The sequence below is a fragment of the Pseudorca crassidens genome, chromosome 16 (assembly GCF_039906515.1).
Source record: "Pseudorca crassidens isolate mPseCra1 chromosome 16, mPseCra1.hap1, whole genome shotgun sequence".
Classification (NCBI taxonomy): Eukaryota; Metazoa; Chordata; class Mammalia; order Artiodactyla; family Delphinidae; genus Pseudorca; species Pseudorca crassidens.
Genome location: NC_090311.1, coordinates 33,849,072 through 33,865,279, shown reverse-complemented (window position 1 = coordinate 33,865,279; position 16,208 = coordinate 33,849,072). Strand labels below are relative to the sequence as shown.

Here is a 16,208-nt window from a genome sequence, read left to right as displayed (position 1 = left end):
GGCTGGGTGTACAACAGGGAACAAAACAGACAAAAACTCTCTGCCCTCCTGCAACTTACATTCCAGTGAGCAAAGACAGAAAATAAAAGTGTGAAATAGAGAGTATATTCAATAGTGGTAAGAGTGATGCAGTGACAAAGTAAATTCCTTTATTTTAGAAAAAAAAAAAAAGCAGGAAAGGGAATTGTGTGTGTGTGTGTGTGTGTGTGTGTGTTTATAATGTGGATATTGTGGCCAGAAAGGGCTTCATCAAGAAGGAGACCCAAAAACCTGAAGGAGGAGAGGGAGACAGCCATGTGTGAGAAATGTGATCCAGCTAGAGGAAACAGCATGTGCGAAGCATAGGACAGGAATGTGCTTGGTGGGTTTCAGGAACCACAAGGAGGCCAGTGTTGCTGGCGTGGAATAAGTAAAGTATTAGGAAGTGAGGTAATTGTGATAATATGGGGCAGAATTATGTAGGGCTTTATAGGCTGCTGTAAGAAAAATAGGGTTTTGAGCAGAAGAGAGACATGGGGTCTGACTTATATTTTAGTGGGATTATTTTGTCTACTTTGTTGAGAACAGACTGAAGGGAAACAAGGGTGGAATCAAGGAGACTGGTTAGGGAGCTGTTGGCAATAATCTAGGCAAGACACGTTGTTGGCGTAGTGCAGGGTGATACCAGTGGAGGTAGTGAGATGTGGCTGGATTGTTTTGGTGGGGAGGTGAGAGAAGAGAATAGTCAGGGATGATTTCAAGGTTTTTTTGCCTGAACAACTAGAATAATGGAGTTTACTAAGATGAGGGAAGGCTGTGGGAGGACCAGGGTTTGGGGAAGAAGATAGGAATTCATTTTGGACATATTTGAGATGCTTATCAGATATCCAGTTGGAGTGATGCATGAGTTTGAAGTTCAAGGGAGAGGTCAGGCCTAGAAATATAAATTTGGGACGTGTGAGAGTGTTTATGGAATTTAAAAGTCCAAGTCTAGGTGAGATCTAGAGACAGTATAGGTAGAAAAGAGACGATATCCAAGATCAGAGCCTAGTTCTAGCTTAGCTCTTGAAGGCCCAAGTTCTTAATGATTGCAACCTTATATTGCTGTGTCTAGTGTTATAATAGGTACTCACTAAAAATCTGCCACATGGAGGCTGCCCTCAAGAAGCTTATGGTCTTTGTGGAGAAACACAATATATGACATATACTTGAAACATTTAAGTTATAATGTAAAGAAATATTTGTATATAATGTGTCAGAGTGAGCAGACTGACTTTTTGTCTGTCCTACAGATGAAAAGATTACTTGGCATGGAAATGATTGAAAAAGGCCTGCTGGAGGAAATGGGACTTGAACTGAACCTCAAACCATGGGCAACAGATGGGGGCACACACTTTTGGGAGGTCCCCAAGACTGCTTTCAGGTTCAGTATGGTCCAGTGGTTCACACTCTGTGCTCCCAACTCAGGGGGCCCAGGATTTGATCCCTGGTTGGGGAACTAAGATCCCACATACTGCAACTAAGCCTGTGTTCCGCAACTAGAGAAGCCCGCGCACTGCAACAAAAGCCCAGTGCAGCCTAAATAAATAAATAAAATAATAATTTTTAAAAAGATACAGATTAAAATTAACAACAGGAGAAGGCACATCAGGCAGGATTTAGGAGAGTTCCAGCAGGGAGCTTCCAATTGTCCTTTCCTACTGGAGTCATGTGGACAGCACTTATTTCCCCCAGCAATGATGCATGGTAACAGTCATGGAGTATTACTAACCAGGGAAGCTCTCCCAAGCCATGGTGTCTTTTACTGGGGGTTGGTCCCATAGGCACAGCTGACTGCCTGAGTTGCTGACCTTAATCTTCAGCCCCTCCAGAGCTCATACCATGTGGTTCCATGCCCCCATCAACTGTAAATCACATTGTAAGTCACATTGTTAGCTTAGACTATTTGGCATTGCCCAAGGCGCCCAAGTAAACAAAGGCATCTATCAGGCAGGACATTCCAAAGGCTAACCGCCGAGGAGTTGGGAGCAAGGGCCAAACCTTTTTTTGGGCAAGGTTAATCCTTTCCTTCATGGTGGATGGGGAAGTCCCTCAATGTGGAGCCAGCAGGAGCTAAAATACAGTAGGAGTGCAAACGTCATGTTTAGAGAACATTGGGGTGATTGCAGTATGGTCTTGTACTTGGGAATATGAACTCTGGAGCCAGATTACCAGGATTCATATCCCATATTCATGTTCATTCCACAACTAGCAACCAGCTGTCACTTGCTAGTTGTGGAATTTATGACAGTTACATAATCTGTAACTTATCTGTAAATTAGCAAGGGTAATAACAATACTACGTTACAGGCTTGTTATGAGGATTAAAGAGTTAATATATAAAGCACTCAGAATATGTCCTGACACATAGTAAATGCTGTAGAAATCAGGAGTTTGTTCATTCATTCCTTCATCATTCACTTAGTGATTCTTTTTTGAGCACTAGTATGTTTGAAGACTTCATCTCCTGAATCTCAAACTTTTATTTCCAGATGCCTAGTGATATATCTAGAGGGCTATGGCTCTTTAAATATTAACATGTTCAAAAAGAAATTAAGTATTTTCCACCCAAATTATTTCTATTAATGTCAGTACTATCAACCTAGTCTCTTCAGAGATTTTATTTTAAGACATCAGCTCTTGCAGAGATTGGGCTTAATAAAGAGTAAATTTTGGTGAACTGGGAAGTTAATGTTAGCTTTCTTTTTGTATATATACAGGTCTGTGTATGATGACCAACCAAATGCACACAAGAAGTTTATGGAAAAGTTAGATGCTTGTATCCGTAATCATGACAAGGAAATTGAAAAGATGTGTAATTTTCATCATCAGGGTTTTGTAGATGCTATTACAGAACTCCTTAAAGTAAGGACTGATGCAGAAAAACTGAAGGTAAGAAATAGTTAAAATTCTGTTTACCTTTGCTCTCAAATTACTCAAGTATTAGTTTATAGTGCATATTTACAAATCATTATTAAATGCACTATTTTTAAGAAGTGGATTAGTGTACATATTTGGGAATGCTCTATTAATACAGTTGTCATGCTAATGACAGGAGTAATCTCTTTTTTTTTTTTTGTAAACCAAGTAATGCATTGACTTAACAGGATTTCTTTCCATGCAGGGAATTGAACTCAAAAAATTCACACAATGAAAGGCCTCATTTGGAGTTTTAGAGTTCTAAAGTGACGATTAGTACAATATTGATAAAAAGCTATCTTCTGAAAACTTCTAAAAACTTACTATAAATGATTGTGTTCTCAAAGTTATTTAATTATAGTGAAATTGTTTTTTTTCTTAGTTTAATAGCAATGTGTAGTTTTCTTAAGGAAAATTGGTCTACATTTTCTGCCACACAGCAAAAACATTATTTATTAAATGAGACCTGGATTTGTTCTGTCAGAATACAAAATATTTAGTTATAAGAATTGTCCTATTTATCTTTCTTTACATTTGGAGAGCTTAGCAGACAGAATGACCCTGGTTCACCAGAGGTTATGATTAGAAAACCATTATATAAAGGATATTCAGATAACAAGAGACCAAATACAGCATCAATGAGGTCACTGAGCATCTTTGTTCAGAAATTAATGAGATTTTTAATAAACCAGAATGTGCTTCCTTACTATGATGACCTAATGAGTCACTTAATATGTGGGAAAATTTGAGGTTGAGCTTTGCCTGCACCTGCAGCATTAAAATGTTGCTGTGGATTGAGATTTCCGTGTTTGATGTTAATCAACCACCCAGTGTTTGCATTCAGCAAAGTATGAATGTTTAATTACCATAAAATGCAATCACTATTTCCTACAGACAATGAATGGCACATAGACCTCATTGAAGTTATCAAAAAGGGACCAGTGGTCAACTGGGTCAGTGATTTGAATTGTTTTACAGACTTAGAGAAGCAAGTAAAGTTCAAAAATCTGGATTAAATTTGAGAAGTTTGCCACAGAATCTGTTAAAAAGAACTGTCATAAGTAATTGAAGTTAACAAAAGCCCTTTTCAATCAAAAGTTCAAGTTCAAGCTGTAGAGTTAATTTGAATTTGCATTTCTTTGTTCTAAGTTTCTCATGAAGCATGATCTGATTACAAGGGTGAGCAGTTACATCAGGGCAGTTTTATGCGTATTTGTCTAACTAAGGTGAAATTATTTTTAAGGTGCAAGTTACTGATACCAACCGAAGATTTCAAGATGCTGGAAAGGAGGTGAGAAAATGATACATTTTTTTGAGTATTCAATATGTAGATGCCATTTAACTGTTCATTTTAAAATATGGACATTTCTTCTTTTTAAGGTGATAGTCCAAACAGAAGATATTATTCGATGTAGAATTCAGCAGAGGAATATTACAACTGTAATAGAAAAATTGCAGTTATGCCTTCCAGGTAAGTTAAACTTGTCTATAATGTAACGTTCAGCTTGGTGAAATTGTAATTTAATGGTAGTGTATAGTCATTATACATTATAGGTATTACAGATTACTTGGTGATTGTCCCCCCCCCCCCAGAGCCCATGGTATTCTTTCTTATCTACTTTATTCCCTGAATTTTCATGGTTTTCCTTATTATAAGGCCCCTATTTGATGATCTGTCACATCAGTCTCCTAGAACAACCCCTACCTTTCCATTTCCTTTCTGCCTAGTTTGCCCTTTGTCCCTCCCCAACCCACCCCCTGCCTTTTTTCCCCTCAGAATACTTTCCCATGGAGAGAGTGTCTTTTGATTACATTTTCTTTCATTTTCCTAATTAGCCTAATTTTTTTACCTTTAGTTTTCCATTGTTTTCTTTTTGTCACTTAAGCAGGTTTGCCTTTGGTCACAATTTCATTTTGCTAATAAGAAAACATCCAAAAGTGCTAGATCTTTTCCCTTTTTCGGTCTTGCTTTTCCTCTTATATTTTGGGAAGACTGACTTTTTAGGTTTCTAAGTTTCTGGTGTCTCTGTTAGGGCTCACATATTCCTGGGACATCAAATAAATTCTGAAGAAACTAACCAGTACTTTCTTTACCTGGATATACCCTGTTCAAACAAAAGGAAACAGGTATATGACATCCTTTTTTAATATAGTAAGCTAAATCTCAGTGTCCCATTTTTAACTTTTTTTTTTTTTTTGGAAGGAACCTGAACCTCCATATCCAGGGCAATAGAATAAGGTGCTTTGTATAATATTTATATAATGTAAATTTAGCTTAGACTACAAATTACATAAACTGTTAGCATATTTTATTAGCTAAAAAAATTGTTTTCTGACTTGTGAGAATAAAGCTTTTCTTTTTTGTTTTAGAATCACTGAAATTCTGCTCATCTTAATTTCTAATGGACCAGGGATATGTGCACATTAACTTTTAGTAAATAAAATGTCTGCTTATTATGTTAGGTTTTAGGGTTGAGAAACCTATTTCCTTATAGTAATGCTTAATAATACTTCTTTGTCACCATCAGATACACTGAAATAGTCATGAACACACTCTAGGTTTGAATGCTTTGTCCCTGAATGGTAATAAGCCTAAAAAATTGGGTACTGATGGAATAAGAAAGAGTAAATTCAGCTTATTCAACCCTAGTGGGCTATTTGAAATAGAGAAATAAAGGGAAGTAGAAGCTAGATTTTTTTTTACTGCTACTGTCTTTGCTGTCAAGGCTGGACAGGAAATCTGAGTTCATGTCGACATTGTGTTCTTAACAGCCACATCCAGAACTACTACCTCCTTTCCTCCATCTATCCTTCTATCTAATTATACACTCATACCTACTTTTTTTGTTTGTTTGTTTGCTGTACGCGGGCCTCTCACTGTTGTGGCCTCTCCCGTTGCGGAGCACAGGCTCCGGACGCGCAGGCTCAGCGGCCATGGCTCACGGGCCCAGCCGCTCCGCGGCATGTGGGATCTTCCCAGACCGGAGCACGAACCCGTGTCCCCTGCATCGGCAGGCGGACTCTCAACCACTGCGCCACCAGGGAAGCCCCATACCTACTTTTTTGTGTCAGGCATTATGGTAGATATTGGAAATATGAAGTTGAAAATGATATAGTCCCAGCTCTGAAGGGTCCCACCATCTAATGTGAATAAAGACAAGAAAGCCATTACTGTACAACTGCCTAACTCCTCCTTAGGTTAAGAGGAGTATGGGAGGATATAAGAAGTCACAGGGTAAACAATGCATTTTCCTGGTGTATTAGTTAATTAATTATTTTTGAGGAAAGCATTATTTTTATATGAAAACAATATGGAAATAATATAAGGTAGTTGTGAAATTTACACGAATTGTTGAGATAAAACAGGAGACTTCAAAGAAAGTTTATACTTGTAGCAGCAGTTTTTTAGGCTCTTTCCTAGGTTATGTGTTCACTGTAATGCTTTGATTGGAAAATGTGAGATATATTGCATAGCAATAAAGGGACTTTGATAGAGATATATATAGGGTCTGCAGAGTTAGGACTGGTTCATTATAGCCACCATTGCAGTTTTTATGGTTTTTCAGGCAGTTAAACAATATCTTTTGTGAACCTGAAGACCCCTAGGGAGTAGCCATAAGACTGTAAAAAATCTGAAAAAAAAAATGTGTCTATCTCTCTTGTCTAGGAAAGTGTGAGCTGACTTGATGATCAAACAGTAATTTACCTACTTTATACTTTGAAATTTTACTAAGGATGAATGGTAATCTACATTGTTGCATTAAAACCTTTTTGGTGGCAGTGTGTCTTCTTGCTGACGCTTATAACAATTTTATTGAATAATTGTATTTCTGAGCCTTTGATGGAAATGATAAAACAAATATAGATACTTTGTTATGTTTATTTATGCCTTTATTATAATTTACTCTCCGCTGTAAACTTTTGAGTTTTTTCTTTCTCTGTGCGTTCGGTGTAAAATTTTGTTTAATGAGCTGTAACACAGTTGCATTATTTTATTTGGTATATTGAATCAAAATCAATTAATCTCACTGTTGCTCAACTTTCTCTCTCAAATAACTAAAATCCAAACTTCCACTTCCACTGCAGGAAGAGATAGTAGTAAGTTTCTGATTAGGATAATTGTTACTAGGTTGATGTCTCAGTTATAGTTGTCAGCATGTACAAGTGTTCCCAGTTCAATATAATGTATTAATTTATATAATATAATGTTCAATATATGTAGAAATTAAAATGTTTTAATTTAATTGAAGTATAAAATTTTATTTGAAAATATAAGCCTAAATCAAGGTATGGAGAAAATTACTGAATTTATATGTTCTTCTCTGCTTTATTTTCATCTCTCAAAAATTTTTTTTATTTTGAAAGCTAAAATAAGTTATATTTTTTAATGCAGTGCTGGAAATGTACAGTAAGCTGAAAGAACAGATGAGTGCAAAAAGGTGAGTTGTTTTCTTTCCTAATTATTTTTAATAAGAGTTTTTTTTCCTATTACTGAGAGCATAGATAAAATTACTGTAAATTATAGTGAATCATCTGAAGTTTTGCTTTTCTGTGTTTAACTATTCTTTGTTAATGCAATTTGCCCATCAGGATCATTCAGTAAAGCAGTTCTTAGCCATTTATTTGTGGATCCTTGTCCTTTGTAATTGATATCAGAGATTGATAATATTGATGAAGAACAAATAGACAACTGAACAGGAATGAAAAAATATTGATTAACTTAACAACACGTTAACGTTGCACACAATCAAAGGCTAAGTGTATACTTTGTGAAAGCAAAGCGTGGGTAGTTACATTTTGACAATCTGGGCTAGTGTAGTTCATGTTCTCTTTTATAATACATATGAATACATGACAGATGAAAGATAAAGTGATTTAAAGTAGTTTATGAATTGCTGTAGGAGCATTAGATGTAATTATGTTTAAAATGTTTTAAAGATGAACCCTTTTAAATTACATAGAAAAATCAGAACGAGATGTGTTTGAAATAGGGAAATAATCATTTCTTCTTGTTTATTAATAACTGCTTAATTATCACATTGCAGTATATGCAAATCTATACTCAGATTTGTATATGTTCTGCTTCATAGTGCTTTACATTGAATTTTATTGGTCTTTACCAATTGGTACTAATTAGTAGAATGATTTTGTTCCTAACTAATACATGAACCATAATCTATTCTGAAGGCGTCTTTTATTTTATGTGTATATTATTAATTTATTGTATTTTATCTATCAAAGTTGTACATCCTCATATTTTAAGTACAATAATAGTTAATAGTTCTGTGTGTTTGTTGCAAAAAAAAAAAAACAGACATCACCTTCCCTTTTTGCCATTCACCATTCCTCCTTCCTAGGGGCAAAAACCTTTACCTCTTTTAAGAAATTATTTTGGTATTTACATTTATGTCATTAAATAACTAACTTTTACTATTACTTCTCTATTTTTAAGCTTGGAGCATTATATATTTCTTCAGATATTTCATAATCTAATATTTATATCTAAATTTACCCAGTTGTCCCCAAAATGTCTTATATCTTCTTTTCCTTCCTGAAATATTGGTTAGTATGTATTTTTTGTCCCTGTAATCTAGAATAGTCTTCCCACTTTTCTTTGTTTTTCATGAAAAACAAAGAAAAGGTTAGTTGTCTTGTACACCAGGGCATTTTGGATTTGTTTGATCATTCTCTCATGATTAGATGCAGATTACATGTTTTTGGCATGAGTACAACATAAGTGGTATTGTGTATGACATCAGAAGGTATATGCTATCAGATTATCTCTAGGTTATCCTAAATTTGATCATTTGTTTAAGGGGATGGCTATCAGATCTCTTAAGAAAAGGTATATTTTTCTCTTTGCAATTAATATGTAATCTGTGGGGGGTGATATTTTGAGTCCTGTTTCTTGACAGTCTTTCACCCAGTGGTTTTAGGATTTTTATTTTAGTCATGTATCACATTGGGGTTACAAAATGGTGATTTTTATACTTCTATCATTCCTTTAACATTTATTAGCTGACTTTTTTATGTAAAGAACTTTTCCTCTTTTTAGCTGTTTTTCTGATTATCACTATGGACTCACAGATTTTTAAAAAATAAATGAGTTATAATCTGTAATTCTCTTTATTCTTTTTGATGCACAAATTGTCCCCAGTTTGGCTAGGGGAACCCCTTAAGCCAGTTCCTGTGTCCTCATTTGTCTTTGAGTGCTTTCTTGCTTATCATACAATGAGTAAGATGTTCCAGACTCATGTTGTACTTTTCTTGCCCTAGATCTGGAGCCGTCCTCCAAAGTACAGCTCCTTTTAGTGAGTAATGGTATTTAGAAACTAAGATCTGCATCTGCATGCTAGGTAGGCTTATTATATAACACACACACACACACACACACACACACGCCCTATCTTTCATGCCCTCCAGCTTCCACGTTTGCCATTGACAGGTTTGCAGTCATTCTGATTTCTCATCCATAGTTTGTGACCCACATTTTCTCTCTTTTAGCATCTTCTCTTTGTCATCTGTGGTCTGTAATTTCCTGGTGTGAGCTTTGATATGGGTGGGTCTGTTTACTTCCATTGTGCTGGGTACTACGTGAACCTACTTTTGTTTTTAAGTGAGTTTATTTTTAAAACTTTTTTTTAGTTTTATAAATTTATTTATTTTTGGCTGCATTGGGTCTTTGTTGCTGTGCGTGGACTTTCTCTAGTTGCAGAGAGCGGGGGCTACTCTTTGTTGCAGTGCGCGGGCTTCTCATTGTGGTGGCTTCTCTTGTGGATCACGGGCTCTAGGCACACGGGCTTTAGCAGTTGTGGCATGTGGGCTCAGTAGTTGTGGCTTGTGGGCTCTACAGCGCAGGCTCAGTAGTCGTGGCACATGGGCTCAGTTACTCCCTGGCATGTGGGATCTTCCTGGATCAGGGATCGAACCCGTGTCCCCTGCATTGGCAGGCAGACTCTTAACCACTGCACCACCAGGGAAGTCCCTCTTTTTCTTCTTTAAAAAAATTATTTTTTGTCACACAGATATCGGAGCTCCCACTGCAGGAGCTTCTTCCCAACCTCGGGCTCGCGAACCAAAATCCTGCAAGCCCCGTGGGGTGGCAAAAAAAAAAGAACAATAACAAAGTAAAAAATAAAATAAGACTAGGAAACTAACAGATATGTTAGAAAGAATGTAAAAATAAAAATATAGATGAATCAACAACCGGAAGGTACATCAGTACCACAATAGTAAAAAAGAGGAGGGAAAAGGAAAAAAAAGCGGGGGGAGCGAGGCCTGGGATGTGGGGGGCGGGGCCTAAGCAAGGGCGATGGGCGGTGGGTGGGGCCAATGCTCTGGACCCACAGGTCTGGAAAAGGCCCTGGGGGCTGTGGGGGGTGGGGCTTAGGCTCAAGGAACAGAAGGTTACCAGGCGTGCCCCCCACCCCTGGTCTCAGAGGGCGGGGGACCTCACCTGGGAGCCCAGCAGGCTTCCTGGGCTCCAGTGGTCGGCGCAAACACCCTCCTCTCCTCTCCTGTTCCTCCGTCCTGGAGGGCCCCTCCCAGCTGCCTCTCCTGATCTCCCCAGCCTCCCTCCTATGCCCCCAGGACCGGCGTGGCCTGGATGGGGTTTTGGAGGTGGGGGGACAGGCTTGGGAGCTCAGCAGGCTCCCCGGGCCCAGTGGGCCAGGCGATCGCCCTCTGCCCCTCTCCCACTCCTTCCGGAGAGTCCCTCCCACCTGCCTCTCCTGATCTCCCTGTCCTCAGGGGCACCGATCCTGTCTGGCCTCCACTTCTCCTCCCCGCTCAGTCCCCCTACCTCCAACTGGTTCACTCCCATGTCCTTGGGCGTCACAGCCCCGCACCAGTGGCTGGCAGGCGCCCTAGTTGTGGGGAGATGCTAACTCCACGTCTTCCCACACTGCCATCTTCACCAATGCTTTTTTTGTGTGTGTGAAATCTCCCGCTGCGGAGCACAGGCTCCAGACGCGCAGACTCAACGGCCATGGCTCACGGGCCCAGCCGCTCCGCGGCATGTGGGATCCTCCCGGACCGGGGGACGAACCCGTGTACCCTGCATCGGCAGTGGACTCTCAACCACTGCGCCACCAGGGAAGCCCTATTAATGGCTTTTTAAATGGTTTTTGTGACACAATATTATTTCCAATTGCCTTAAAGAGTGTAACATTTTCCAAAATATTTTTCTTAAAATATATTTTACTTTGATTTGATTTAAACCGGTGCCGTGTACTTTTTTGAAGGTAGGGGATGTGGATGGGAGAGATATCATGAAATCATATATCAAATAACTAAATATTCTGATTAAAAATTTTGGAACTATTATACATATATACATTTAAGGTATTGTGATGACTGTGATAATGCTTGTCATGCTATAGATTTCGATGAAATGAAGTAAAGAAGTTGTTTGTTAGTGAATTTTCATCCTGCAACTTTTTCATATGGTTTTTGTTTGTGCTTAGTAAATAGAAATAAATGTTAATTTTATTTATGTTATTTTTACTATAACAATATCCTTTTTGTTGGGAGTGTTGGACTGATTATTTGGACTTACTTGTAAAATAAATGTAATAAGAACTTTTTATAGAGTGTTCTTTTTAACTTCTCACAGGTATTATTCTGCTCTAAAAACTATGGAACAATTAGAGAATGTGTATTTTCCCCGAGTTAGTCAATACCGGTTTTGTCAGCTGATGATAGAAAATCTTCCTAAGCTCCGTGAAGATATTAAAGAAATCTCCATGTCTGATCTCAAAGACTTTTTGGAAAGCATTCGCAAACATTCTGACAAAATAGGTGAAACAGCAATGAAACAGGTGAGACTAAAAAGTAGAATTTTATTTATTTATTGAAGTATAATTGATTTACAGTGTTGTGCCAATCTCTGCTGTACAGCAGAGTGACTCAGTTTTACACATACATTCTTAAAAAGGAGACTTTTAATTTAATGTTAGTTAATAATCTAGGTTATAGAATATACCCAAAGTTTACTTTTCTTACTTACATAAAATACTTGTTTTTGTTTAGTTTTAGCCTTTTCTTAGCTTTCCTTATTCTTGTTTAGAATGGATTTCATCAGCATTTCTTCTTTTGTTTGCAGTTATTCCTTATTTAATTAAGTAAAGTTGATCTAACTTGATTCACCAACTGATCTCTCAGCAATCTTCCCCATGTATGTAGTATCACATTAACATTTTTCAGCAAATTTGGTATAAAATTAGCTAAACAGAGGCAGCCACAGAGGCAAGTGGGAGCCCTTTTATGCTAAGGTTACAAATTGTTCTCTTTTTAAAGCAACTTGAAAATATTATCTTTGAATTAACTCCTACAGCTCAGTAACAAAAAGGCAGTTATAAAATTAATGTACCTACCTTTTGAGTCAGCAGTTACTCTCCTAGGTATTTACCAGTGAGAAATGAAAGCGCATCCTCACGATGCTCGATGCTCAGCAGCTTTGTTCACAACTAGCCAAAAACTGGAAACAAGCCAAATGGACATCAAAAGGAGAATGGATACACAAATTGTGCTGTACTCATGCAATAGGCTATTACTTAGCAATAAGAAGGAATGAATTTCTCCCAGACATTATGCTGAGCTACAGAAGCTGGACACAGAAAAGCACACACTTATATCTATTTGCATGCAATTCTAAAGCAGGCAAAACTAATTTAAGGTTAAAAAAAAAAAATCAACACAGTAGCTGCCTCTGGGTGGGGAGATTGCCTGGGAAGGGACACAAGGGAACTCTCTGGGGAGATGGAAGTGTTCTATACCGTGACAAAGTATATCCGCTTGTCAAAATTGTATAGTTAAGATCTGTATATTTTAATGTATGTAAGTCTTATCTGAAAAAAAATTGTAAACAATGCATGGGGTGTTTGTGGAGTGAGTAGGTAAAGACATAGATGAAACAAGGGTATATAAACATCAATTGTTGAAGATAGGTGATGTGAACTTGAGAGTTCATTATATTTATCTGTTTACTTTGTATTTGAAATTTTCAGTAATAAAAAGTTGTTTGTTTGTTTTTGCGGTACGCGGGCCTCTCACTGCTGTGGCCTCTCCCTCTGCGGAGCACAAACTCCGGATGTGCAGGCTCAGCGGCCATGGCTCACGGGCCCAGCCGCTCTGTGGCATGTGGGATCCTCCCGGACTGGGGCACGAACCCGCATCCCCTGCACTGGCAGGTGGACTCCCAACTACCGCGCTACCAGGGAAGCCCAATGGAAAGTTTTAAAATTATTTAAATGAATTAAAACTTATAAGAGTTTGCTTTTAAAACCCCCCAATAATCACAATGTCATAGAAATAAAGCTGTGTTCATCATGCTTTCTAACTCCTGATTTTTTCTCAAGTATTACAGGCTACTTTAGAGAAGCTTTTATTTTCTTTTTTAAAAAATTTTAAATTAATTATTTATTTATTTGGTTGCGCCGGGTCTTAGTTGCGGTAGGTGGGCTCCTTAGCTGCGGCTACAGGGCTCCTTAGTTGCGGCAGGCGGGCTCCTTAGTTGTGGCATGCGAACTCTTAGTTGCGGCATGCATGTGGGATCTAGTTCCCTGACTAGGGATTGAACCTCGGCCCCCTGCATTGGGAGAGTGGAGTCTTATGCGCTGTGCCACCTGGGAAGTCCCTCTGTTTTCTTTTTTTTAAAATTGAAGTGTCGTTGGTTTACAGTGTTGTGTTTCTGGTTTACAGCGAAGTGATTTAGTTATACGTATATATATTCTTTTTCGTGTTTTTTTCCCGTTATGGTTTATTACAGGGTATTGAATACAGTTCCCTGTGCTAAACAGTAGGACCTTGTTGTTTATCTATGTTATATATAGTAGTTTGTATCTGCTAATTCCAAACTCCTAATTTATCTCTCCCCCACCCCCTTTCCCCTTTGGTAATTCTAAGTTTGTTTTCTGTGTTTATGAGTCTGTTTCTGTTTTGTAAATAAATTCATTTGTATCATATTTTATATTCCACTTACAAGTGATGTTGTATGGTATTTGTCTCTTTCTTACTTTCTTCACTTAGTATGATAATCTCTAGGTCCATCCATGTTGCTGCAAATAGAATTAATTCATTCTTTTTATGGCTGAGTAGTATTCCATTATATATATACACCACATGTTCTTTATCCCTTCATCTGTTGATGTACATTTAGGTTGCTTCCATGTCTTTGCTATCATAAACAGTGCTGCTGTGAACATTGGGGTGCGTGTATCTTTTCGAATTAAGAGTTTTCTGTGGATATGGCCCAGGTATGGGATTGCTGGATGTTATGGCAACTCAATTTTTAGTTTTTTAAGGAACCTCCATACTTTTTTTTCCATAGTGGTTGTATCAATTTACATTCCCACCAACAGTGTAGGAGGGTTCCCTTTTCTCTACACCCTCTCCAGCATTTATCATTTGTAGACTTTTTAATGATGGCCATTCTGACTGGTGTGAGGTGATACCTCATTGTAGTTTTGATTTGCATTTCTCTAATAATTAGCAATGTTGAGCATCTTTTCATGTGCCTATTGGCCATCTGTATGTCTTCTTTGGAGAAATGTCTGTTTAGGTCTTCTGGCCATTTTTTGATTAGGTTGTCTGTTCATTTTTCTAATTCAAGAAATGTGTCTGTATCAGATTATTGCCACAGCAGAGGAAATTAAAATTCAGTATATGAAGTTTCTTCCTATTTTAACTTTTAAAGGATTGCCTATAAATCAGATAATCTCCATTATATTTCTATTAATTGTTTCAGCTTTACACAGTATTATATTCTATGTTAATTTGCCTTGTTAATAGATTGTTTTACTTTGAGGATGCATTGAGTTTGAAAATTCTTTATCAGGATGAATTTACTTTAAAAAATGAAAACAATGTACAATAATGTAGGACTTGTGAGGATATACGATAATGTTTTTTAAAAGTCTCATTTTTTAAAAAATTTGTAGTTAAGTGTTTCTTACCTGTAGATGGACTATAGCAGATTTTCTTTTCTTTCTTTCTTTTCTTTTTTTTTACTTTTCTCATTGTTTTATTATTATTTTTTTATTGAAGTATAGTTGATGTACAATGTTATATAAGTTACAGGTTTACAATATAGTGATTCACAATTTTTAAAGGTTATACTTCATTTATAGTTACTTTAAAGTATTGGCTCTATTCCACATGTTGTGCAATATATCCTTGTAGCTTATTTTATACCTAATAGTTTGTACCTCTTAATCCCATACCCCTATATTGCCCCTCCCTCTTCCCTCTCCCCACTGGTAACCACTAGTTTGTTCTCTATATCTGTGAATCTGCTTCTTTTTTGTATATTCATTAGTTTGTTGTTTTTTTTAGATTCTATGTATAAGTGGTATCATACAGTATTTGTCTTTCTCTGATTTCTTTCACTTAGCATAATGCCCTCCAAGTCCATTCATGTTGCTGCAAATGGCAAAATTTCATTCTTTTTTATGGTTGAGTAGTATTGCATTGTGTGTGTGTGTGCATCTATATCTCACATCTTCTTTATCCATTCATCTGTGTATTGGACACTTAGGTTACTTTCATAGCTTGGGAATTGTAAATAATGCTGCTATGAACATTGGGGTTTATGTATCATTTCTAATTAGTGTTTTTGTTTTTGCTTTTGGATGTATACCCAGGAGTGGAATTGCTGGGTCATAGGGTAGCTCTATTTTTTAGTTTTTTGAGAAACCTCCATACTATTTTCCACAGCGGATGCATCAATTTACATTCCCATCAACAGTTTATGAGGGTTTCCTTTTCTCCATATAGCAGATTTGATTTTCAAATTATTTTGATAGTTATCTCTTGTTAAGATTAGTTAAATACTTGGTTGACAAAAATTCTTTTTGTTGTTGTTGTTTTTTGTTTTTTGGCCACGCTGAGTAGCTTGTGGGATCTTAGTTCCCTGACCAGGGATCAAACCCAGGCCCTGGTAGTGAGAGCACTGAGTATTAACCACTGGACCTCCAGGAAATTCCCCAAAATATCTTTATTTGCTGTAAATAAGAAGAAGCTACTAAGCAGAATTTAAACCACACTTTTTGCCTCTCTTTTCTATGAAAGCTAGGCCTGGGGCTATTTTCCCTACCATTGGGATGGGGGGAGTATGGTTAGTTGTGGGTGGTGTTATAGGAACAGAAATAGAAGAAATGTAGGCCAGCAAGTTAGAGTTTGAATATCACATTAGTAGCCTGGAAAAAATAAATATTAAGAAAGTGTAAGAGAGTAATATTTGAAGCCAAGTTCAGGAAAAGAATCCAGAGATT

At 37.3% G+C, this 16,208-nt stretch overlaps 1 protein-coding gene across 4 annotated transcripts in view; it reads left to right on the top strand.

Annotated features, from left to right (window-relative positions):
- Positions 1–16,208, top strand: part of EXOC6 (exocyst complex component 6) — a 205,854-nt gene that overhangs the window by 45,306 nt on the left and 144,340 nt on the right. For all 4 annotated transcript variants that reach the window (XM_067709983.1, XM_067709985.1, XM_067709986.1 and 1 more), the window contains exons 2-6: positions 2,739–2,910; positions 4,181–4,228; positions 4,318–4,408; positions 7,331–7,376; positions 11,552–11,756. In XM_067709983.1, coding sequence (XP_067566084.1) covers positions 2,739–2,910; positions 4,181–4,228; positions 4,318–4,408; positions 7,331–7,376; positions 11,552–11,756 — 562 coding nt within the window. The remainder of the gene's footprint in view (positions 1–2,738; positions 2,911–4,180; positions 4,229–4,317; positions 4,409–7,330; positions 7,377–11,551; positions 11,757–16,208) is intronic.